Genomic DNA, 26,033 nt, shown 5'->3' on the forward strand with positions numbered 1-26,033 from the left:
GAGTGCAAGGCATTTTCTTGGCTTTTTGAACTACTAGGCAACCGCCGCAATTTGACCAATCTCATTAGGGGGTATCTCGGCTTGACAAACTGGCGCAGGGAACGCTGAACGGTCGTCGCAAGGCACGTACGCACTAGCGCTGGGCATTTTCTTGGCTTTTTCAACTGCTAGGTGGCCGCCGCAATTTGGCCAATCTCCCTAAGCGGGTATGCTCGGATTGACAAGCTGGCGCCGGGAATGCTGGGCTGTCGCCAGGAGGCACGCACACACGACCGCTAGGCATTTTCTTGGCTTTTTGAACTGCTAGGTGACCGTCGAAATTTGGCAACCTCCCTAAGTGGGTATGCTCGGCTTGACAAACTGGCGCAGGGAACTCTGGGTGGTCGCCGGGAGGCACGCACACACGAGCGCTAGGCATTTTCTTGGCTTTTTCAACTGCCGGGCGGCCGCCGCTATTTGGCCAATCTCCCTAAGTGGCTATGCTCGGCTTGACAAACGGGTGCAAGGAACGCTTTATAGTCGTCCCGAGGCCCACACACACGAGCTCTAAGCATTTTCTTCTCTTTTTAGGTGCTGGGCGGCTTCCGCAATTTTCGTCTATCTCCTTAAGTGGGTATGCTTGGCTCGACAAATGGCCGGATGGAACGCTGGACTGTCGTCGCGAGGCACGCACAAACGAGCGTTCGGCATTTTCGTGGCTTTTTGAACTACTAGGCGGCCGCCGCAATTTGACCAATCTCCCTAAGTGGGTATGCTCGGCTTGACAAACCGGCGCAGGGAACGCGGGGAGGTCGCAGGGAGGCACGCACGCGCAAGCGCTAGGCATTTTCTTGGCTTTTTGAACTGCTATGCTGCCGCCGCAATATGGCCAATCTCCATAAGGGATTATGCTCGGCTTGACAAACTGGCACAGGGAACGCTGGGCGGTCGCCGGGAGGCACGCACAGACGAGCGCTAGGCATTTTCTTGGCATTTTGAACTGCTAGGTGGCCACCGCAATTTGGCCAATCTCCCTAAACCGGTATGCTTAGCTTGGCAAACTGGGGCAGGGAACGCTGGGCGGTCACCAGGAGGCGTGCACACACAGCGCTAGGCATTTTCTTGGCTTTTTGAACTGCTATGCGGCCGCCACAATTTGGCCAATCTCCCTAAGTGGGTATGCTCGGCTTGACAAATTGGCGCAGGGAACGCTGGGCGGTCGCCAGAAGGCACGCACACACAAGCGCTAGGCATTTTCTTGGGTTTTTGAACTGCTAGGCGACCGCCACAGTTTCGCCAATCTCCCTAAGTGGGTATGCTCGGCTTGACAAACTGGCGCATGGAACGCTGGACGGTCGCCGGGAGGCACGCACGCACGAGCGCTAGGCATTTTTAGGCTTTTTGAACCGCTAGGCTGCCGCCGCAATTTGGCCCATCTCCCTAAATGGGTCTTTTTCGGGACTTTGTAGTATTATTGTGCTTTATATTATATTTTGGGGAGAGGGGGCAGGACTGTGCGCTGCACGTCTTTCTTTTCGGTGATGTATGGAGGGCTTGGCCAGTATGGCAGAACAGTGGGGCGTGGGAGGGTTGGGTTCGGAGTGTGTTATCTGAGGCACTTTCTCGCCTTCCGTTCATGACTCAACTCCATGTGGGTGCTCTGTGGCGTTGTTTTCCAGCCGAGCAAAGCAAAAGCCTCACTATTTTTCTTTCTTTCTTTTTGTAACCCATTGGCTTTTTTTTTTCAAAAGGTTTTGGAGCTTCGGCTTCTCGTTTTTTTATTTTTCTGATCGGCATTAACCTGCTATAGCACAGCTGGTAGAGAGTTGTACCCGTTTTAATTTAGGTTGCATTTATTTTTGTAGGGAACATAATTTTTTTTCATTTTTTTTTTTCTAAGTGGGTATTCTCGGCTTGACAAACTGGTGCAGGGAACGCTGGACGGTCGTCGCGAGGCACGCACACATGAGCGCTAGGCATATTTTGGATTTTTTAGCTGCTTCGCGGCCGCTGCAATTTTTTCAATCTCCCTAGTGTGTTTTCAATGTGTTTTCAATCTCCCTAGCTGAGAATGCTGGGCGGTCGCCGGGAGGCACGCACACACGAGCGCTGGGATTTTTTTGGCTTTTTGAACTGCTAGGCGGACGCCGCAATTTGGCCAATCTCCCTAAGTGGGTATGCTCGACTTGACAAACGGGTGCAAGGAACACTTGATAGTCGTCGCGAGGCCCACACACACGAGCTCTAAGCATTTTCTTCTCTTTTTAGGTGCTCGGCGGCTTCCGCAATTTTCGTCTATCTCCTTAAGTGGGTATGCTTGGCTCGACAAACGGCCGCAGGGAACGCTGGACTGTCGTCGCGAGGCACGCACAAACGAGCGCTAGGCATTTTCTTGGCTTTCTGAACTACTATGCAGCCGCCGCAATATGGCCAATCTCCCTAAGTGGGTATACTCGGCTTGACAAACTGGCCCAGGGAACGTTGGGTCGTAACCGGGATGCACGCACACGAGCGCGGGGCATTTTCTTGGCTTTTTGAACTGCTAGGTGGCCGTCACAATTTGGCCAATCTCCCTAAGTGGGTATGCTCGGCTTGACAAACTGCCGCAGGGAGCACTGGGCAGTCGCCGGGAGGCACGCACACACGAGCGCTAGGCATTTTCTTGGCTTCTTGAACTGCTAGGCGGCCGCCGCAATTTGGCCGATCTCCCTAAGTGGGTATGTTTGGCTTGACAAACTGGCGCAGGGAATGCTGGGCGGTTGCCAGAAGGCACGCACACACGAGCGCTGGGCATTTTTTTTATTTTTAACTGCTTTTTTTTATTTTTAACTGCTAGGTGGCTGCCGCAATTTCGCCAATCTCCCAAGTGGGTATGCTTGGCTTGACAAATTTCCATACGCTTCGCTGTGACCCACGTGACATGTCTCTTAGCGCTATGCAGAACGGTAAATAAACGTAGTCATTGGCTGCGCTCCAGACCAAAAGCGACCTGGAACATTCAAAGCATCATTATTACCAAAAACGGCTAAATTTGAGTTTCAAAAAAGAAGTTAGATTTCGAAAAAATTAAGCAATTAAAAAACTAAGACATAGACCTGCTGGGGCTCCAAGCCCTGAGCGCCAGTACTCAGTACTCGAAATCGACGCCACAGAGCCCGAACTGCGGTCTCGTTTTAGCAGGCGCTCAAAAGAATAGCGTGCAGTGACATCACACATGTCATGTGGCCGTTCTTTGCAGCGAAGCGTTTGGAAACACGTCGCCGAGAGGTACGCAGGCTGGAGCGCTCGATATTTTCTTGGCTTTTTAACTGCTAGTGGTCGCCGCAATTTGGCAAATCTCCCTAAGTGGGTATGCTTGGCTTGACTAACTGGCACGGGAACGCTGGACGGTCGTTGCGAGGCACGCACACACGAGCGCTCGGAATTTTCTTGGATTTTGTAGCTGCTGGGCGGCCGCTGCAATTTGGCAAATCTCCATAAGTGGGTATGCTTGGCTTGACTAACTGGCACGGGAACGCTGGCCGGTCGTTGCGAGGCACGCACACACGAGCGCTCGGAATTTTCTTGGATTTTGTAGCTGCTGGGCGGCCGCTGCAATTTGGCAAATCTCCATAAGTGGGTATGCTTGGCTTGACAAACTGGTGCAGGGAACTCAGGGCGGTCGCCGGGAGGTACGTACACACGAGCGCTCGGCATTTTCTTTGATTTTTTAAGCTGCTGGGCGGCCGCCCCAATTTTGGCCAATCGCGCTATCTGGGTGTGCTTGGCTTTACAAACTGGCGGAAGGAACACTGGATGGTCTTTGCGAGGCACGCATACACGAGCGCTAGTCATTTTCTTGGCTTTTTGAACTGCTAGGCGGCCGTCTCAATTTGGCAAATCTCCCTAAGTGGGTATGTGTCGACGTGACAAACTGGTGCAGAGAACTCGGGGCGGTCTCAGGGAGGTACGCAGGCACGAGCGCTCGGCATTTTCTTGGCTTTTTTTAACTGCTAGGTGGTCGCCGCAATTTGTGAAATCTCCCTAAGTGGGTATGCCTGGCTTGACATACTGGCACAGGAATGCTGGACGGTCGTCGGGAAGCACGCACACACGAGCGCTCGGCATTTTCTTGGATTTTTTAGCTGCTGGGCGGTCACTGCAATTTGGCCAATCTCCTTAAGTGGGTATGCTTGGCTGGACAAACGGGCGCAGGAACGCTGGGCGGTCGCCGGGAGGCACGCATACACGAGCGCTAGACATTTTCTTGGATTTTTTAAGCTGCTGGGCGGCCACCGCAATTTTGGCCAATCGCCCTAACTGGGTGTGCTTGGCTTGACAAACGGGCGGAGGGAACGCTGGATCGTCGTCGCGAGGCACGCACACACGAGCGCTAGGTATTTTCTTGGCTTTTTTAACTGCTAGGTGGTCGCCGCGAGGCCCGCGCTCACTTGCGCGGCTATTGATATTTTAACTGCGGACACAAAAAATTGCGATTTGCTATAGAGCTTCTCTCATAAAATATTGCATGATAGTTTGCTTCTGTATGCCAGCATGTCGCTGTAATAACGAGTTCTGTGACATGAGACCCATTTCAACCGGTCTTCCACAAGGCAGTATTTAAGGACCGTCAGTGTTATTATTATTCTTACATTGACAGAAACGCAAACACGACCTTTGTACCACATGCTCACAATAGAGGTTCCCTGTTTACCAAGCACCTCAAGTTCCTACTCTTCAGCGACAGCTTGCTTCAAACTTGGTCTGCTATGAAGCCCATAAGCTTTAATTTTATAAACTCAAAAGTAAGGCTGCCAAGCCCTTGAAGGGTCCATGCTGACAAAACAGAAGTTTCGCTCATTCAAAGATTGTCTCGTCAGAATCCTACTGACCCCACTTTTAACGCACACTTAATTTGCTCGAATAAGTTGTATAATTAGGAAAAAGGGAATGGCCATGCGACCCACTAGCTCGTTTCCCACAACAGAAGTTCCTATGATGTTCCACAGCTGTGCAATGTGCGGGGGTCAGCAAAAGTAAGCGCCAATTAAGCAGGGCTTATATGCTTGCCGAACAAGCTATTGCAATGCAAGAAAGGATATTTAATACAAATGTAATGCATAATAATCATTCTACCGTCATAAGAATGTGTGGTAAACAATGTAAGTTATGAAAATACACGTAAACATATAATAACCGATGTGCGCTATGCTTTTAGCTGCACAGCGGTCTAACGCTTTGAAGTTGTCTTACACGACACTGGCCGATTGGCGTAAGCGACGTTGGCTTACGTGCCCCTGTTTGTCGAGCATACCCATGGTTCACGAAACGATCACTTTTCACTTAAACAAAAACTAGCCAGGTGCAAATACGCTAAAAAACAAAGCAACGGCGGGGAACCTTCTTCGGCTCTAATCTGCCTCTATGCGCGCCCGCAGCGGAGCGGGCTCGCGGCTCAGTATACTAGCGCCATCTGGGAGGACTGACGCTAAACAAGGCTGCAGAGCCGTGTCCTCCGCGATCGGCTACCGGCGGCGCGCCGTTCGCCGATCGCGGAGGCCACGGCAGGGCCTAATGACGCACTGGAAGTTCGATTGAATACGCGCCATTGTGACTTCATGGCAGGCGTCATAAAACACACGATTTGGTGGGAGAGTTACAATTTTAACCTAAATTAATTTCTCAGTGAATACGGCACCGTTTGCTGCCGGACAAGAGCTGGGGCACTATAAAACACGAAATATTTCGCATTATTTATCGGCGTGTCGGGGCTGTTAGGTATTAATAATAAAGCATGTCTGAATAATCACTGTAAATTGTTGTCTTTCCTGATCAGTGAGTTACCTCTTCTCATTCCACTATAGTATACATGTTGAGCATTGTGCGTCCATTTGTCTATCAGCTGCCATGCTCACCTCATCACATAAATCCAGGTGTTTCCCCGGACATTTTGTTCCCGCTAAAAACACGTGGGATGTTGACTGAACTGACTGACTCCATGTGCAACTGATCTTGCAAGCATAAGTGGTGTCTTTTACTTTTGAAAAGCCCTTTATTTACAACACTCCCTAAGTTGTCGTACACCTCAGCTCTTGACGTACAATGCTTCATCGTCAGCCACGCATGACGCCAGTCAGCTTCAGGACAACGGTCCCTTTTCATCATCCACCGCAGGTCTTGCCGCACAAACGTTGATCGTCAGCCAAACACGTCAGTCAGCTTCAGGAAGCTGAAGATTCTGCACAGGATGTCGTCGTTCAGGCTGTCTAGCTGCAAACGGCTGCTCCCCTCTGCACAGCTCAAGGTTGACTGCACGACGCCGGCGTAGATGAGGAAGTGCTGCGCCATACTCCACATCGCTTTCTTGATATCCGCTCGCACCTACATGGCAAAATACGCGCCACTTGCAGAGCATGAAAACCTCTGGGCGGATTCCCTTTCAAGAAATAGAGAAGCACACAGCCCACAATGACTCAGGGGATGAGAGTATTCAAAAAAGCATCACATCTAATTGTTGGCCTTGAGTTGGAGACGTTATTCGCTACTGTATACAGCGCTGGAGATGGCAGCCGAACGCGGCACCTACGATGATGATGACCATATTGTTACGTGGTGGCGGGACGAATGACAGGAACAATGGCTGAAGGCGAAACGATATGTTTACGTGGTGTCAGCCACCACAGTACCCACCAACGCACGCACAACGCGCACAGCGTCGTCGTCTTTGTCTTCTCTCTGTGACAATATACAGATGAAGTATATGAACCGTCGCTTAGAGAGGCGGAATATGATTGCATGCTTGGTTGAAATAAGTGAGCATTGGCGCAGCGGGTAATTATAGTGCCCACAATATATTATAACTCTTAACAGAAGTAAGGAGACTATTTAAGGAGTGTATTTACAGGGCGAACTTGTGCCCGCAGTCACTAGCAATGCCACAGCTATATAGAAGAAGCAAGCTTGGACATCTGCTTCCTCTCTTTTTCACCTCGCCCTTGTAGGCGCATTTCAAGGCTCCTTCCTTTTTTCAGCCCCGTAGCGCGAGCGGGGAGCATAGTCCTTAGTCACGGCATTGCTCCCCCTCCTAGTCGGCATCGGCTCGATGCCACGGAATCGAGAAACAGTCGCGTGGCTATTCAGTGATCGGAGAGTGTCAGGGCACGTAAGATAGAATCGCGATTCGGTTTCGCGAGGCCATGTGCAGTACGGCTTGATACGCGCTTCGTGCACAACGTCTACGTCTGAACTCCGTCCCGAAGAACGTGCTGTTGTGCCCTCGGGTGCCCTCATAGGTAACGTATGACAGACGGTGGAGGACACGATATGGCCAAAAGTATCATCACCGAAGCAGCTGCTCCGAAAGTCCTCGGCGGTGAATCCCTGCCCACACTCAAACCCTGTCCACACCCAAACCAGGTCGCCGGGTCGGTACTAGACGTTACGGCGCCCCATGTTCTACTTCTCGGCGTCGATTTCTTGTTGATGCCGAATACGGACGAGCATGAGCTGGCGTGCTTCCTCAATTCATTGGGCAAAGGCCTTGGCATGGGTGTGGTCACATAACCTTCATCGATAGGCAACATCGCACGTAGGTTTTTTTGTTGCGGAGCGCCAGCAAACAAGTTCAAATGGTGCGCATTAAATTATTTTTTGCACGGTGGTGTTTTAGGCAAATGTAGCGTAGGTCAGCAGAGCTGTTTGGCCAACAAAGCCGCCGGCGTACACAGAAGACCCCGAGTGCAGGTGAGCTCCTGCCTCGCGGCGACCGCCCGGCGTCCCCGGGGCGAGACGCCGGGCACGACCTTCGCGCAGAGGCTTTAGCAAAAAAAATATTATACCGCGCGCTCCTGAGCGCGTGCCTCGCGGGTACGCCCAGCGTCGTCCAGGCTTGCGCATGGGCTTACTCCACATGAGGAGCTCCCGCCTTTGTCGTCGTCATCGTCTTGTAGCGACCGGCGCGCTACGGGTTCGCCACGCCTAAGACGATGACGACCACTCTGTCAAGCCATCCCTTCACAATACACATGTGGAGATGGCCACTGGACCAGCTGACGAAGAAGTGGAATTCTACCGAGGCAAGGACGCCCTAGAAGAGGATTTGCCCTACGCGGCTGCGGCGTCGGAAGACGACGATGAAACGGATAACGATTGCTGCTGAATAAAACAGTGTACATAATTTTATGGCATTTGCTTTACAGCGCCCTCCAAAATGGCTTTGCACTGCTGGTATCTGCCCGCTCCCTCTCTCCTTGGATCCGCTGTCAATGTAGGGAGAAGCTAGGCAAACCACAGCTCTGCTGTGCCTCCTGTCTTGCACCACTAGTGCAAGCTGCGCCAATTCCTCTGCTCCTTATCGACGTGCATGGATAGCATGTCAGTTAGGGTTCCATTAAGGCGTTCTGTGATGCCGTTGGTTTGAAAGTGGTAGGCAGTGCATTTGCGGTGAGTGTTAATTGTGAGTTATATTGAAGACATCCTGCAGGTTGGCAGCGGTAAAAGCGCTTACCCTGTCCGTTGCAATAGAAGGAGTGCCATGGCGTTAACAATGTGTTCAACTAAGAATTCGGCGACTTCAGAAGCAGTGGAGTGGCGAAGGGCCTTGGTCTCGGCATAACGCGTAACCTAATCGGAGGCTGCAATGATCCACGCCGATATTGGAAAAGGCCAAAGGAGTTGCATCCCAACCTGTCGGAGCGGTGCTTCGGGAGGATCCAGTGCATGAAGTAACCTCGGTGGCCTCACGAGAGCTTTCGTGCGGGATTGGCAATCCCGAAAAGTCTTCAGGTATTGCCATACTGATCGAAGCAGGTTTAGCCAGTAATACATTTTATGAACCCGTGGGAGCGTGTGACTAACGCCTAGGTAACCAGCGCAAGACTCCTACTGACAGGCTTGTACAATTTCACTGCGCAGAACAGATGGCATCCCCATAAGAAATTTCTTTTTACTGCAAAGCAGTATATGTCTAACCCCCCCAGTTTTTATTCCGGTGTCATCGATTTACTCGGCGCCACTCCGGGGCTCCTCCTCACCACCGCTAACACCTCTTTCACAACTATTTTCCCCCTCGCCTCTACCGACACCCTTTTGGCAAGTTGCGCAGTAGGCAGCGGACATCGGTAGCGTGGTTATCAGATGATTGCGAAAAATAAATAGAAGCACCGATGGGCGTAAAAAATGCACTGACGATTACCACGCTCCCTAATAATAAATTTGTGCGCAGCGCGAGCTGCACTCTTCTTGGTCACGGCGCCTTTCTGCTGCGTCTCAGGAAGTGTTCGAGTGATGAGCGAACGCACGGCGGCGTACGCTACCCTGCCGCTACCATGCAGTGCGCCACCGCCGCCGGCCAACATGTTGGAAATCGTGTTTGAACATCCCGCGCAAATATCACATTGTTCGGATTAGCCCCTCAGGAGGGGGCAGCGAGCACGTTGCTGCAAATCCACCTGCGCATATGTCACGGGACTTGGAGGGGGGAGAATGGAACAACGTCTTGGGAAAGTCTCAAAGGAGAGCGCTTCTTGGTGGCGACGCATGAGACGTGTGACGGAAAGGCAGTGAGAGAGACAACGCCGTAGCCGCATGTGTCGTACTCCACGTCACCCTTCGCCAGACGTTCCCTTCCGTTTTCTTTCTTTCGTCGCTGCTGCGTTCCCTCACTTATTTACGCGCACATAAACAGACGCCGCTTCCCGAAACTCAGGTAACGGCTTCTGAAGTGCTGCCCCCTAAAACGACTTAAATCCGCTCTCGCCGTTTCGGCTCGGCCAGTTAGAACGCCGGCGTGAGCCGATTTTTTTGAGCTTGGAAGGCCTTCCCAGCGACATTTTCGCCGGTGTCTTTCACGCCTAAGTATGCGCCATCATCGGTTGCCGGTTTATGTGTGCACGGTTTGTGGGTGGAAAAGGGTGACATGCACACACAGCTAGGCTTCATGCCGCTACCGATGAAATGCCGGTTGGGCTGGAGGGAGATTTATATGTGGAAATTACATTCTCCAGTGCGTTTAGTCGGCTGTCCTCCTTCATCGAGTGGTTCGGGTGTGAGTTGATGTGTTACACAGACATCTTACACAGACAGTAAGATGCCTACGATGGGGAAAGGAAACGGACAGCCAGATGTTTGTACGCGAGAATAGAGCTGAAGGGCCTCCATGTTTTAAATCGTTATGGGACAGATGCATGCGGTTCGTTCGGAGGAAGAACAGCAAGAATTGAAGCGTTGGCCTGAACACAAGCGCGAATGGGCGCAAAAACAACGGAAAGCTGATGGCGCCGCCGTTACCTCCTCAAGTTCAGCTCGTCGAGTAGCGGCAAATCCATGCCGGATGAATAGCAACTTGCCGGCTTCGAACGCCGGCGTGAGCCAATGTCACTTCTTCAGAGGGCTTTCATGAGATATTTTTGACCGCGTCTGTCTCTTCTATGCACGCGCAGATGACCGGTTGCAGATTTTTGCATACACAGGTTTGTATTGGAGAATAGGGGATGAGGAGTGTGTGTGTGCACGCGCAGCGATAGGTTTCACGCCCGTACTGATGGATGGCACGTCCGTTGTGCTGGTGCGAGGTTTAAGCGCGTATGTTAAACAGCCCGATGGGACCTTTCCGGAGTCCTTAGTGGTAGCGCGGATTGGGTTTCTGTGTTTCACAAACAGGAAGAAGCTTACGACGCGGGAGGGGCACAGCCAGCTCCATGTTTGTCTGCAAGAACAAAGCTTGGATCCTTCAGAAGTTCATTAAGCTAATTGGTTAGGAAGTACGCGTCATCGCAAATTATAACAAACGTGTTTTACTTCGTACACTCCGTGGACTGCGTCCAGCTTTGCAGGTCATCCATTTTCACATAATGGAAGGTCAGTGTTGCTGTCGTGGCTTTGTTTGTGAAGCGCGTTGCCCCGCAGGTAATACGAAGTGGAAACTATAAGGAACTAGCGCGGTAGAGTACTGCTTTTGCCATGAAGTGTTCGATTAGTGGCCGTAGTTCGACGTCCTGCTGCTGCGAAATGGCCATGTCTGTTGTATGGGTGACCCCGAGGAACGGGAAATCCTCTTCGGTTTCATGAATGTCAATCAGAATTGGCGCCCGGGATAAACAATCGGCATCACTGTGCTTGTTTCCAGATTTATGCACGACCGTTACGCCGTACCCTTGCAGCCGGAGTACAGGGTCTACCGGATATGTCCTTGGAGTTGGCAAGCCAGCACAATGAATGGTGGTCACTTACGGCTCTAAGGGTTCTGCCATACAGATATGGCCGAAATTTAGTTATAGCCATTATCACTGCAAGTCATTCTTTCTGTTGCCGAATAGTTACTTTCAACTTTAGACAGTGTGCGACTGGCATAGGCAGTTACCTTTCCGACACCCTGCTGCCACTGTGCCAAGATAGCACCAACGGCGAAGTTACTGGCGTCAGTTCTGATTTCTGTGTCACTGTTTTCATTGAAGTGAGACAATGCCACTTGCTGCCCCGCTGACCGAACGAAGGGTACGTAGCCTCTTGTAAGGCGCGTGAGTGGCTCCACAATTTCGGAGAATCCTTCGACAAAGCGTCTGTAATAGGCGTAGAGGCCCAGCAAGCGTCGGACAGCCTTTTTGTCGGTTGGTACTAGAAAAGAGCTCCCAGCCGCCGTTTTTTTCTGTATCTGGGTGGACGCGTTGAGCACTAACCACGGGTCCAAGAAATTTCAGCTTTTGGAAACCAAGGTGGCATTTTTCAGGTTTGATAGTCAACTCTGCAGAGCAAATCGCTTCCAGAACGCCTCTCAGTCGTGTGGGTGTTCTTCGCAAGACTAGAAAACATGACTACATCGTCCAAGTAAACGAGGCAAGTTTGCCACTTCAGTCCTGCGAGCACGGTATCCATCATACGCTGGAACGTAGCAGGGGCAGAACGAACCTTACTTTTCTCTTAAGAAAGGGGCTTTGATTTTACGCAAGACAAGCATGACAGAATTGTTTAGTTTTGTTGCATAATGACACCCTGATGAAGCTTTGCAGATAGTAGGGTGAACCGCAGTAGGGTGATAGTAGGATAGCGCAGTATGATAGTAGGGCTTTGCAAACCGCAGAACTGGCGAAGCTAGTTTGCTTGCCACAGGAGTTTACGATCTACCATGTGCACCAATTGTGGTTTCAGTGGTTTCGCTCATTTATATAGGTGACGGTAAAAAGCGCAAAGGCTCATGGGTACGTCGTCTGCTCCAGCCACTTCCGGTTCGAGATCTCGCCTGGCCTCCCGTAAGCCGGCGGCATTCACGCGCGTGTGTGCGTGTTGTTTATTTGTCACAAGGTGCTTACCTTTCAGAGGAGTCCCTAGTAGGATTCATCGTTGTTATTCATTGAATGTGCGATGCATGAGCGGTTTTTTTTTTCAGTGCAAACAGATAAACAACAAGCACACGCGCGCATGAAAGCTGCCGGCCTACGGGAGGCCAGGAGAGGTCTCGAACCGGAAGTGGCTGGGCTCCGCGGGAGCAGACGATGTACCCATGAGCCTTTGCGCTTTTTACCGGTCACCTATTAGCCATGAGGTTCTTTTCGCAGAACCTTCTGACTTACCGACCAACCGACCGACCGACTGCCTGACTGTGGGGTTTAACGCGCCGACGCTACATAGGAGATGAGGCGCACCGTAGTGGAAGCCCTCGGATTAATTCTGACCACCTGGGGATCCTTAACGTGCGCCGAAAAGTGGCCGCCGTGCTCTGGAATCGAACCTGCTTCCTTGGGCTCAGCAGCACAACTTCCGCAGAACCTAAATTTCTTCAACATTTGCAGCGCATGTTTTAAAAATGCAATTAAGGTGTTGGTTTTAGCAAGGCAAGGACCTATACTAGGAAAACAGAGCATGTGGGGGTGATACCACCACGCAATCAGGCATGCCTGCAAGGTTTTGAAAATCAGGCAAATTCTTTGTCTTGCATTGACGTACATGCTGAGTTCTGTTCGAAGAACTGCACGAATGTTGATAAAAATGCCATTCCTGAGTATTTGCTCATTGTTTTTGTTACTTTTATGGTCACAGTTTGCGAGAATAGTTATACCATTATTACAGTAACACGGGAACACTGGCGGTTGACGTTCCCACATAATTTAAAAGTTGCCTCCGCACAAATTCTATTACCAATAGCTAAAACAAGCAGGATAGTTTATCTTTGTTGGTCGTACCTGATAGAATGATTTCAGCAACACTTTTAAACAAGCTTTCTCATGCTCTCTAGTCACAAATACATAGGAAGAAATTGTAAATGTTATCTTGGTTATTGAACATCGTATACATTAGCCTGGATTTTATGATATAAACTTTCATTACAAAATATTTCAACAAAATAATTGTTTGCATTCTGTTCGATCCGATACTTAAATTGCACTCACCCAGGCATGATTTACATTGCGAGTGCTCCCCGCCGCGGTGGCTCAATGGCTAAGGCGGTGTGCTGCTGAGCACGAGGACGCGAGTTCAATTTCCGACCGCGGCGGCAGCTTTTCTGATGGAGGTGAAAAGCAAAAACGCCCGTGTGTACGAATATTCGGCGCACGTTAAATATCCCCAGGTGGTCAAAATTCATCTGGAGCCCTCCCATACTGCGCGCCTCATCGCCTGCGTAGCGTCGGCGCATTAAACTCCCCAATCAATCAATTAAATCTCATGGCGAGTGCTGCTTGGCACTATTATCTCTCGCCCACACCATCCTCCATTTGCGTCTTGTATCCTAACCTTACAAATACACTTTTACCATGACGTTAGTCTTAGAGCAAGTGCCCCCCCTCCCCCCCCCCCCCCCCGCCTGGTCTCGCTTTACTGTACATTGTAGTTTATGCAGCCTTGTACTTGTCATAACTGCCATGGAAAATAATTAATCGACTCTCCATCCACACTTCTCCAGCGCTTGTGGCTAATATGCGCGCAGCGTTTATTTCATACCCCCCTGAAGTTCTCCTCAAAATAGCTTGACGCGTGGCAAAATGTTCATTTTGGGCTGCTCGAGCTGGAGCGGCACTCACCGATGACGTTATTGCTAAACGGCGAGCCTACATCTCTCGTCATGGACGCCAGCAACCTGAAGAAGACGTTGAGCCCTCCCATCCCGACGTCACCCGTCGAACATGCGACCTGGGGGTCCGTCCCACTATGGAGCATCTTGTGTGGGAGTTTCCCGGACTTGAGAGTATTCGCGCGCGCCATCGCCGCCAAGTTCCGACGTACGAGTACTGGATCTCGCCACCACAGCACACGCACGCAGCCCGTGTCCCATGAAGCTTTTCTTTCCTCCATGCCGTGTCCTGTGTTCCCTCTGTCACTTCGCACGCGAGGCTGACATTCTGAGCCGGACTTAATTTACCCCCTCCTTTCCCGCCCTACTATCCTTATAGGCGCCAGAGCCAGCCCTTTCCCTAATAAAGTTACATATATCCATCTATCTATTTTAAACTCTGGTCCTGTTTTATTGTCGCAAACTCCATGCGGACCATGGTGTCCACATTGAGTTTGCGCTTGCTGCTGGCCTAAGCATGGCGCTGTCAATTGACAGTAGGGACAGGATGCTACATACCCAGTCTGTGTTTTAAGCGCTTACGAAGGCCTTTTTGGTTCTAGCTAATAATCTGCACAAAATAGTTTTAAACGCTCTGATAAGCAACAATACACACCGTAAAAACCCCCATCTTACGCTCTCCGCCTTCCAAAGGATTGAGTTGTAAACTTTACATCACGCACTAGTAAACGTGTGCATCAATCACTTGCTGCCTACCAGGTACTCTTACATAGCTGTTTAGAGCCTACATACAGTGGTTTCGTTAAAGCTTTGTGGCAGCAAGACCAACAGTGGCCACACACATATTGTGATTCCATGCGCTTACATCCTCTATCTCTGATACAGGTACAAGTCATTTTGACTTCACCGGAAAAGCAGCTCCTCGCGGGCGGTGCGAATGTCCTGTTGTGTGTGTTCGTGTTCCTAATTCTGCATTTGTGTCAGTGACTTACATGAAGGTTTTTTCTATATTCTTTGTGATGTAGTGTTTCAGGCAGAACTACCGATTGTTTAGCTGAAAGGTAGCTTGAAACGAACGTGTACGTTCGGAGCTGGTCTTCTACTGTCTTATTACCTGCTTGGCTTGTGATGTTAAAATGACCACGAGGACAAAATGCATCCTCGTATTGTTTGAAAGCCGTTGGTAACTCGCCAGATACCATTGGAGACTGGAAGAACATTGTTTTAAGCAAAATACACCAAAAGAATTTTCAAATGCTTTATGGTGCCGGCAAGGAAGTAGTGCTATCAGAAAAATACCAAAAACAGTGGTTAGCTTGTAACTCCTTGTTAGCATTCTCGTGGTGCGATCAAACGAATGATGGCCTAACTGCGTCAACATTACGGTAAGATTTCACCAATGCTCCTGGGACCAAGCCGATTTTTCAATTACCTCAACTGCTAGTTTGCCAACGTTGTCGCTTTAAACTCCATTTTTCGCGCTACGTAACCAACCAATCAGAGAAGTGCTCCGGGAGCACCTGCTTTGTTCCTGCCCGGAGTTTGCGGCACACCGGGGAGTGCTGCAGACTTCGCTCCAACGTCTTGGGCTGCCCCACCAGCGCCTGGAGAACCTGCTACACCCAGCAGGCCCCGACTCCACCCGCCGTGACGTCTTCCGCCTCCTGCTGGCCTACTTGGAGGCTACAGGACTTGCTCAGCGCCTGTAGACCGTAGTCTGCTGGACGCGCCATTGCTGCTGCTTCACGGATATTCACGTCGAGGCTCCTCGCTCTTGTGCTCGCCTACCTATCCTTTTATCTCTCCCTTTCTCCTACCTATCCTTTTATCACTCCCTTTCTCCTCTAATCTTTACATACCCTCCTCCCCCCCGCACTGGGTTGTATGCAGGTGAGCCCCCAGCTGGGCTCAATAATATCCCCAGTGCATCTTCTTTTCCTTTTCACTCGAACCACTTACTACTACTACTACTAGCCGGTTTAAAGGTTGTTGTGAACGGGGTCACTGTGGAAATTATTTCAAGCTAAACTGAACCTGGAACGAAATAAATTGACCCAAACCTGGACTGAACGAGCCATAAACTTTCCCTGAGTGTGGGTTTGGGCTAATTTAGGACTTGCTAGGAAAACCACTGGAAAAAAACGGAGACAGGCAAAAATAAAAAAAAGCCAACGCGATTGCTCGCGTTTTGTTTTCCTTTCGCTGTCCCCATGATTTTGCGATCGTTATTCCAACATCTCTTCAACCCGTATTGTACTGCGTAGCGTGTCACGCCCTGCCTTCCACAAAAATGCAGATATCGCGGAAGCTCCACCTGTAATCACTATAATAGCGTGAATGGAGATGATTAGTCGGACGAAATTTTAAGAAACTAAAAAATAAGAAAAATATTCAAAAATTACGGGAAATGGCAAAACGTACAATGCATGACATTTCCACAATACTGCAGATTTCGCGAAAGTTTCCCCTGTAATCGTTATAATAGCGTAAATGGAGGGAATTGGTTGAACAAAATTTTGAAAAACTAAATATTAAGAAAAATATAAAATATTTCCGGAAACTGGTGAACCATCTAACGTCCTGCATTTCCACAATAATGCAGATTTCGGAAAAGTGCCAAATGTAATCGTTATCATCACGTAAATGGAGATAATTGGTTGGGCTAAATTTTCGGAAGCTTAAAAAAAAGAAAAATATTGAAAAATTACGGAAAATGGCAAAACGTATAATGCACGGCATTTCCACAATATTACAAATTTCGTGAAAGTTTCCTCTGTAATCGTTATAATAGCACAAATGGAGATAATCGGCTGAACGATATTTTGAAAAAATAATGAATAACAAAAAAATTAGTGCCTTTCCACTCTGTGAAGAAGAATGACATGCAAAGCTGGATGCAGTCCATGGAGTGCACGAAACAAAACGCGTTTACCGTGATTTGCGATGGAGCATATTTCCTAGCCAATTAGCTGAATGAACCTCTGACTGATCCAGGCTTTGTTCTTGCAGATAAACATGGAACTGCCTGTGTCCCTCCTGCGTCGTAAGCATCTCACTGTTTGTGTAAATCCGGGATCAGACTGTTGCCGCAACTGTCGTAAAACTTTAGAGAATGACGTATTTTCACGTCTCACCCAAGCGAACTGTGTGACATGGCATTTTTTACGTCTATAGATCACGATACGAGTTTTGCGTCAGTAATCTGAACATAGCCTTACAAACCCAATCCGCTCTACCACTAAGGACTCCGGACAGGTCCCATTGGGCCGTTTAACGCCTGCGTTTAAATCTCGCACCAGCACAGCGGACATCCCATCTATACGTACGGGATGAAACCTATAGCCACGCGTGCACGCCTCCCTTCCTCCCTCCCACTATTCTCCACTACAAACTTGTGCACGGAGAAACCGGCAACCGGTCGTGTGCGCGTGCTTAGAAGGGACAGACGCCGTCGAAAATATCCCCTGAAAGCCCTCTGAAGAGGTGACATTTGCTCACGCCGGCGTTTTAAGCGGGCAATTTGCTGTTCATCCGGGGCGTATTAGGCGCTACTCCACGAGTGTAACTTGAGGCGTTAAAGGCGGTGCCAGCAGCTTTCTATTGTTTTTGACCCTATTCGCACTTGTGTTCGGGCCAACGGTTCGATTCTTGCTCTTCTTCCTCCAAATGAACGGCATGCATCCGTCGCATAACGATTTAAAACCTGGAAGCCCTTGAGCTCTATTCTCGCGTACAAACATTTGGCTGTCCGTTTCCCTTCCCCATCGTATGCATCTACTGTGAGTGTAAGATGTCAGTGTAACACATCAACTCACACCCGAACCACTCGATTGAGGAGGGCAGCCGACTAACCGCATTGAGCCATGTAATATCGACATCTAAATACCAGCACATGCGGCATTTCATCGGTAGCGGCCTGTAGCCTGGCTGTGCGTGCACGCCCCCTTTTTTATACCCGCAAACGTGCACGGATAAACCGGCCACCGGTGATGGCGCATACTCAGGCGTGGAAGACACTGGCGGAAGTGTCGCTTGGAAGACCTTTCAAGCTGCAAAAGAAATATGGGCTCAAGCCGGCGTTCCAAATGGGGAAATTTGTCTTCTACCGCAAGGGATTCGCAGCTACTTGGCGAAGTGAATTTGAGTGGAAACGGCGACGGCGGGTTGCGGTCGTTTTAGGGGGCAGCACTTTGGCAGCCGTTACCTGGGCTTCGCGGGAGCGGCGTCTGTTTATGTTCGCGTAACCAAGTGAGCGAACGCAGCAGCAGAGACGAAAGAAAGAAAAGCCGCCCGCATCTTCCCACAGGGGGAACTCGAGTAAATGCGTCGCATCTACTCGAGTCAAGCAAAGCGTCACGTCAAGCGAAAGCCAAGCAAAGACGCCCTTGACTGAATTCCGAACGCGCGCTCCGCCGCTTATATACGTTGAGGGGACTGCGTAAGCCGGTCCCAGTCGACGACGTCGGCGTACTTGTAAAGCGGCGTGGACTCTAGGTGTTTGAGCCAAGAGCGGATGTTGCTTCGCCGGAGAACGGCACACCGGTTATATGCGCAGCGCGCCCGAAGGAGAGGAAACCGCGGAAGAGAGAGTACTGCGCATGCGCCAGCCCCAGCGCGTCTGCCGCGGCTATGACGCAATGTGCCGCGGCTATGACGCAACACAATCCAACACAATCCACTTTAATCCAATCCAATCCAATCCGAATCCAATCCAAGTCAAGCCAAGCCAATCCAATCCATGCCAATCCAATCGAATCCAATCCAATGCCCCTCGCGAGAGAGTGTTCGAATCCAATCCAATGCCCCTCGCGTGAGTGTTCGCTATCGCCTCGACTCGACGCGCATGCGCAGTGAGCGTGCGGACTACGGACGCCAACGCGGGTGACATCGTGAGTTACTGAAATGCTCTGCATTTAAAACGGATCGGAGCGTCTAGCGAAGGGTGAAGTGGATTACGACACGTGCGGCTACGGCGTCATCTCTCGCACTGCCTTTCCCTCACACGTTTTATGTGTCGCCACTAACTAGCGCCCTCCCCATGACACTTTCCCCAGACGCTCTTTCATTCTCCGCTAATCCATACCACGTGACGTTTGCGCGGGAGGTTCAAACGCGATATACAACATGCTCGCTGCTCCCTTTTGCGGAGCTAATTCGAACCACGTGACATTTGCGTGGGAGGTTCAAACACGATTTGCAACATGCTGGCCGGCGGCAGCGGCGCACTGCGAGGTAGCAGCAGAGAAGAGTACGCTGGCGTACGTGCGTTGATCACGCGAACACTTCTTGAGACGCAACAGAAATGCGCGTGATCGAGAAAACTGCAGCTCGCGCTGCGCACAAATTTCATATTCGGGAGTGTAGTAATCGTCCGAGCATTTTTTAACCCCCATCCGGGCTTCTGTTCATTTTTCGCAATCATCTGATAACCGCATACCGCCGTTAACGGCCGACTGCGCAACTTGCCATAGGGGCATCGATGGAGGTGAGGGGGAAAATATTTCTGAAAGAGGTGTAAACGGTGGTGAGGAGGAGCTCCGGAGCGGCGCCGAGTAAATCGATGACACCGAAGTAAAAAAATGGAAGGGTTAGACATATTGATTGATTGTGGGGTTTAACGCGCCGACGCAACGCAGGCGATGAGGCGCGCCGTAGTGGAGGGCTCCGGATTAATTTTGACCACCTGGGGATCTTTATCGTGCGCCGAAATCTCGTACACACGGGCGTTTTTGCTTTTCGCCTCCATCAGAAAAGCGGCCGCCGCGGCCGGGAAACGAACCCGCGACCTTGTGCTCAGCAGCGCAACGCCTTAGCCACTGAGCCACCGCGGCGGGTCAAGGGTTAGACATATACTGCTTTGCAGTAAAATATGAAAAAATGCGCAAATTGGCAAACCGTATACTACATGCATTTCAACAATGCAGATTTCGCGAATGTTCCACTTCGATTCGTTAAAATAGCGTAAATGGAGATAATTGGTCGGACAAGATTTAGAAAAACTGAGTGTGAAAACTCACACTCAAAACAAGCGGCATAAGAATGCTACGCATTAATAAATTCTGTGAATTTATGCACAATTATTTCGGTTCGACACCTTGAATGTAGTGCGGGAGCATGCCTCGTAGTTATTGATAGGATTGTTACCTGTACCTGAAATTTAAGTACCAGGCAAGGGCAACCAATTCTAACTGAGTGCGTATTTGTGCTTTCGAAGTTCGAAATTCTTTCAAAATTTGCAAAGTTTTTGCATAATGCTCATTAATTCACACCACGATCGAATAATGTATTCTTGTCTCCAGTGATTGAATGTCCCAGTAATTTCCACAGGATTACGATAGTCAAGCCTCGTGTGTATCTCTAACGGCAGCGCGCACCAATTCAGCTTTATTAAGGCCTTCACAACTAGGTTACAAAGGCTAACTTCGGTAGGTAAGTCGTAGACTGTGTAAATTCGCTTGCGTGTCTGCCAATTCCTATTTCTATATCGTTTAAAAACAGCGCGGAATACGGAACAAAGGAAGGTGCCGACGACACAAGCGCTGACTAACAACTGTCCCCATTTTAATTCGCGGGAAAATATAGAATGAAAAGCGAAGGAAAGGAAACCAGGACGAGAAATCGAAATAAAATTTGACGTAAAAAAGTGATGACCGGTTAGTTACTATGTGAAACAACAAATTGGAGCGTGACCATTTCGAGACGACTAGTCATGTTAGGTATGCGATCTCCTTATCTAGCAGTGGCAAAGACGGTTCACTAATGCAGTCATTCACTTTCCTGTTGATTTGGAAGGCTTCGAAGATCTCCCTCTCCCCTCGCCCACGGTAAGTGGTGAGGGTGGCACAATCTGTGAGGCGGGGGCGTAGCATCCGCAGGAGGCCCAGTGCGCTGACAACGTGCCGCCTGTCGATGACCTGACTTTGCTCGCGTGCTCCCTCAAACGTTCATTCAGGCATCGGCCTTTTCGTCCTATGTATGGACGTTTGCACAACGGAATCTCGTAAACGTCGTTGCTCACGCAGTCAATGTAACGTGTTTCGTGTTTTTTGACGCACGCTGGTAATTTCCGGCTTTCCGTGTTTGCGCGCTCACACTGGCGGCTCATATTCTTAGGAGCAGAGAACACAAGCCATACGCCCGCCTTGCCAACAATCTTTTTGAGCGTGCGGCTCACTCTATGGACGTACGTCATGACGGCTGCGTTTTGTTGTTCCGGTTGAGAGCACTTCTCCGGAGCCTTCGAAGTAAGTTGGAGTAGCAGCTTGATTGCCAAGGCACGCAGGCGGTTTTACGCCGCAGGCTTGCGCATCAAACGTTTTCGCACACGGGGGGGGGGGGGGGGGGGGGGGGTGCCAGGACCTCTTTAGGGCATTTTTTAGCACGCTCGGGGCCACTCCCCTCTTGAGGAACCTTGAGTGTGCTGAGCTGTTGGTAATAGGCCTATTTGGGACCTCGGCGCATGCTCCCAGCAGGTGTGCTCATTCCCAAAAAACAGATTAAGGTCCAGGAATCTCATCGGCCCGTCCGTGGGCAGTTCCGTAGTCAATGTGATAGCAAAGGGGTGCGTTAAAACCGCCGGCCGTAAAACCGCCTGCGTGCCTTGGCAATCAAGCTGCTACTCCAACTTACTTCGAAGGCTCCAGAGAAGTGCCCTCAACCGGAACAACAAAACGCAGCCGTCATGCCGTACGTCGATAGAGTGAGCCGCACGCTCAAAAAGATTGTTGGCAAGGCGGGCGTATGGTTTGTGTTCTCTGCTCCTAAGAAACTGAGCCGCCAGTGTGAGCGCGCAAACACGAAAGCCGGAAATGACCAGCGTGCGTCAAAAAACACGAAACACGTTACATTGACTGCGTGAGCAACGACGTTTACGAGATTCCGTTGTGCAAACGTCCATACATAGGACGAAGAGGCCGATGCCTGAATGAACGTTTGAGGGAGCACGCGAGCAAAGTCAGGTCATCGACAGGCGGCACGTTGTCAGCGCACTGGGCCTCCTGCGGATGCACCGCCCCCGCCTCACAGAATGTGCCACCCTCACCACTTACCGTGGGCGAGGGGAGAGGGAGATCTTCGAAGCCTTCCAAATCAACAGGAAAGTGAATGACTGCATTAGTGAACCGTCTTTGCCACTGCTAGATAAGGAGATCGCATACCTAACATGACTAGTCGTCTCGAAATGGTCACGCTCCAATTTGTTGTTTCACATAGTAAGTAACCGGTCATCACTTTTTTACGTCAAATTTTATTTCGATTTCTCGTTCTGGTTTCCTTTCCTTCGCTTTTCATTCTATATTTTCCCGCGAATTAAAATGGGGACAGTTGTTAGTCAGCGCTTGTGTCGTCGGCACCTTCCTTTGTTCCGTCTTCCGCGCTGTTTTTAAACGGTATAATGTACCAACAAGTCCATAATTCAGAACACCCTTTTTGCCTTTTGAACAGCTCCAACTTACATAGAACTGCCATAGAGAGGAACTAATTTAACTGCGAATCAGCAATGCGACTGTGGTCAAGTTCCGCACTCGCAATCTCTGCTTTCTCGAGGTTCTCTGCTTTCTTGAGGTTCTTTCTGGCGGCACAGAAATATGCGAAAACAGCAAAGTTTTCTCATTGCAATCAATTAACAAAATTCGTCACAAGAATGATCCAAGCTTACTAGTAATGCAGTTACCACCGACATCACAATCATCAACAGGCTATTTAAGTACACTGCAGGACGGAGGTTTCTCCCTTTGACCGCCAACCGCTCCCGCCCTGAGCTGTCCGGGTCCATTATTTGCCTTGCATTTTTTTTTATTTCGTCTCTCCGATGGCCTTCTCCTAGACTCGTCTCTCGGTAGTCACTCTTTTACCTCACTGTACGGTGAGCTTAAGTTCGTTTCTTTTTCTTAACCTTTATCTTCTACTCGAGGTTGTTCCCCTATCCAGGAAGCTCGTTTTCTGCCCCTAACCGTTACTCTGTCATCATTTGTTCCATGGATCGGTTGTGCCGACCTACGTTTACTTTCCACTTTCTTAGTACATAATGCGGCAAGTTTCAGCTCTATGTGTCATCACCGACAGCACACACTGGTTGTATGGTATGTTTAAATGCAGAGCACTTTATGGACTGGCCTTGTCGTCGTAGCTCGCTAACGGTCGATGTCATCCGACTGCCAGAATCACGCGGCGAAGCTAGATAACGGGCCCAAGTAGAGCCTGGTGTACCGTCGTCAGGCGGCCACGTACCATCGTAAGGGAGTCCCACTGAGGCTTCGAAAACCACGCGGTTTAAATAGTCATAACCGGTCGAACCTCGTAGACCGCTGGCACTTGTCATACATCCCCCCGTTGTTTAGCGCAAAGAAAACAGCAGGTACATTTCAGGCAAAATCTGTGTAATATAACCGGCACCCCCCCGCGTTCATTTAGTTAGGAACACTCGTGGGGTTACTTTTTACGATAGTAGGCGAAAAAAGCAGCCGCGCAAGAAAAAAGTGGCGCGTTGGAAATTACGCTTAAAGGCTCCTGCATACGCAATTAAAGGAAGCACAAAAATAATGGAGCTCCCGCTGGCGCAGCTTGAGGCAGGGGGCGTGCGAGCAGTGCGAAGGCGGGAAATTCGAATTGCATATATTCATCAAGAGAGGAGTGAGATAGGGCGGAGGAGAGCGTGATGGGTGGTGGCAGTGAGCGGATAATGGCGCCACCACCCATTAGGGCGAATCACTGCTCTGCACTTCCGACAGCTTTCACATTGAGTGGAACGGCTTTAATTTTTTTAGAGATAGTGGAAGCCTACTTTTCATTATTTGGGAGTGCTGGCCGAGTGCACCCCGGCCAATTCCACATATTCTGGGCTGGATTTCCTTCTCCTGGTTCGGATTAGCACTTGCAATCTGTCGAAGGCAGTCATGCTCGTCTGTTTGTTGTAGCGCGCCGTTACCTATACTGAAGAGGGCGCTTTTAGCATGCCTATTTTTAATTACTTTAAATTTATTCATACTTATTTGCAGCCCCGCGGCCAAGTCTTGTGATTGTAGTTCAATCATATTATGCAGGTGCTCTGCTGACTCACTGAGCAAGACAATGTCGTCTGAAAACACCAAATGGAATAAGTATTCCCCGTTTATCCATATTCCAGCGTTTTCCACGTCAAGCTTCCTGAATAGCCCCTCAAGACATGCTGTGAGATGTTTTGGCGAGATGGTATCTCCCTGTCGTACTTCCTTTCTGATCTGGAACTTTTCGTTTTGCCTGTGAAGGATTATCCTACCCGTACATCCTTCGTATATGTCGTCGGGAAGTCTCATTCAGGCCTCCTCTCTTCCATAGTCTTTAAATGCTTCTAGCAATGCTGCGGAGTCTACTCAATTCTGGGTCTTTGTTTAAAGCATGATGCAAGAATTTTTGTACTCCTCGAATTTTCTATTTCTTCCTATCTAATCACAGTGCGAATAATGAGACAAGAAGGAGAATAACCAAAGGACGAGCGCTGACTCTCAGCTAAATTTATTTAAATACCGTCACAGACATTTATACCAACGGCGAACAACGCCACAGGTGGCAAAGTTGCATATAAACTCAAATTAAAGGACACAAAAATTATCTGTGCATCTGTTATTACCCAGGAACTGAACTACTTTATCGGTAAGCGCCAATGAAAGGTGGCTCACCTATTTTTCGCCCCTCTTAATAATATGATAGGCCGGAACTATTTCTGGATGTAACTGCTTCGGGTTCTTGGTAACAACATCAGTATCCTGAAATATCGGCTGGGAGCCGCACGTGTTGCAGTGAGGGCAAATGCGGTCGCGGACGCTTGTCCGATGAGAGTGCATGCTCTCGCAATATAACAGTGGCACACCTGCCAGTCTGCCCAATGTATGACGCACCGCACGACAGTGGAATTTGTTTGTACACGACCCCGATTTGGCCACCCTTTCTGTCGACGTAGGCTTTCTGTGAACGGCTGCGCACATTTCCCCCAGTTTACTGGGACGCCATACCTACTGGTAACGTTTTTCAAACCGTGCGACATACGGTGCACATAGGGAATCACGGCCAGTTTATTTCCTTACCCCATCGTGACCCCCACGCGACTTCGCACACCTGATCAACTTAATGCCACAACTTCAGAGGAATGTTCTAGGGTAACCTGCCGCCTCTAGCCTCTTTAACTGACCCAAGCTTTCATCAACAGAAGGACTGGGTTAAGGCTGCGCGCAACACGGAGAAACTCACTCCATTCTTCACCAACTTTAATGCGCTGAATTGTAACTAGGGAGGAGTTTTTCAGAGCGAAGCAAGTATAACCAGCAAACATGGCCTTCCTGAAATCTTAAACGCAGTCCAGGAACTCCAGCTCCGGTTTTTGGGTAGCTGAACCGCAAACTTCGAACCCGAAACCACTCTCACGAAACACTTTCAAAAGATCAATGGCGATGCGTGGGAATTCTTCGGAGTTCACAAAGGCGAGGTAATCACCAACATAAAGAAAAATACCGCTTCCCAGAATACACAAGTTTAGCTCAATGGCACGGTGATCAATGTGGTCTGTTGTATCCTTTACTAAACCCAGCCTGTCCCCTCGGTTGTTTGAAACCAAGGCTGTCGTTTATGCGGTTAACTGTTACCTTAGTAAACAGCATGGATACATCTGAAAGTAAGGTGATGGATCCAATTCTTTGCATGTTTGGTATCTCCCTCCTTGTCAATGACGAATGTGGTGGCGTTTTTTCAGGCTATGGTTACCTCTAAGGCTATTTAGAAAACTGAAAATGTATGGCAAGCTTTCCTCATACAATATATCCTCCGGCCTTTAAACGATCCACGGTTACGCCGTCGTCACCTGCAGCGTTTCTCGTTTCCATTCCCCTGGTTGCTTTAGCTACTTCCACTTTACTACGGGGGCACCGCACGGCGCACACTGCGCTTCTAGGCTCAGCAGTTTTCCCTGGTTTAAGCTGTCTGGGTGCAGAATGGCTCCGCTAATTTTATTATCTCGTCCATGCTGTGCGTAACGTTACCATGTTCGTCTGCGAGTGTGTACATTTTGTCTTTGAAAGTACTCGGCTTCTCTTAGTTGTTCTTA

At 49.7% G+C, this 26,033-nt stretch overlaps 1 protein-coding gene across 1 annotated transcript in view; it reads right to left on the reverse strand.

The window, feature by feature from the left end:
* Positions 1 to 6,156: 6,156 nt before the first annotated feature.
* The window catches only part of LOC144169268 (uncharacterized), a 90,356-nt gene continuing 70,479 nt past the window's right edge, over positions 6,157 to 26,033 (reverse strand). The window contains exon 5 of the mRNA XM_077698369.1: positions 6,157 to 6,339. Within this exon, the coding sequence (XP_077554495.1) occupies positions 6,157 to 6,339 (183 nt within the window). The remainder of the gene's footprint in view (positions 6,340 to 26,033) is intronic.

The sequence above is a fragment of the Haemaphysalis longicornis genome, unplaced genomic scaffold (assembly GCF_048455015.1).
Source record: "Haemaphysalis longicornis isolate Haplotype H1 unplaced genomic scaffold, Haemaphysalis longicornis Haplotype H1 scaffold_1, whole genome shotgun sequence".
Classification (NCBI taxonomy): domain Eukaryota; kingdom Metazoa; phylum Arthropoda; class Arachnida; order Ixodida; family Ixodidae; genus Haemaphysalis; species Haemaphysalis longicornis.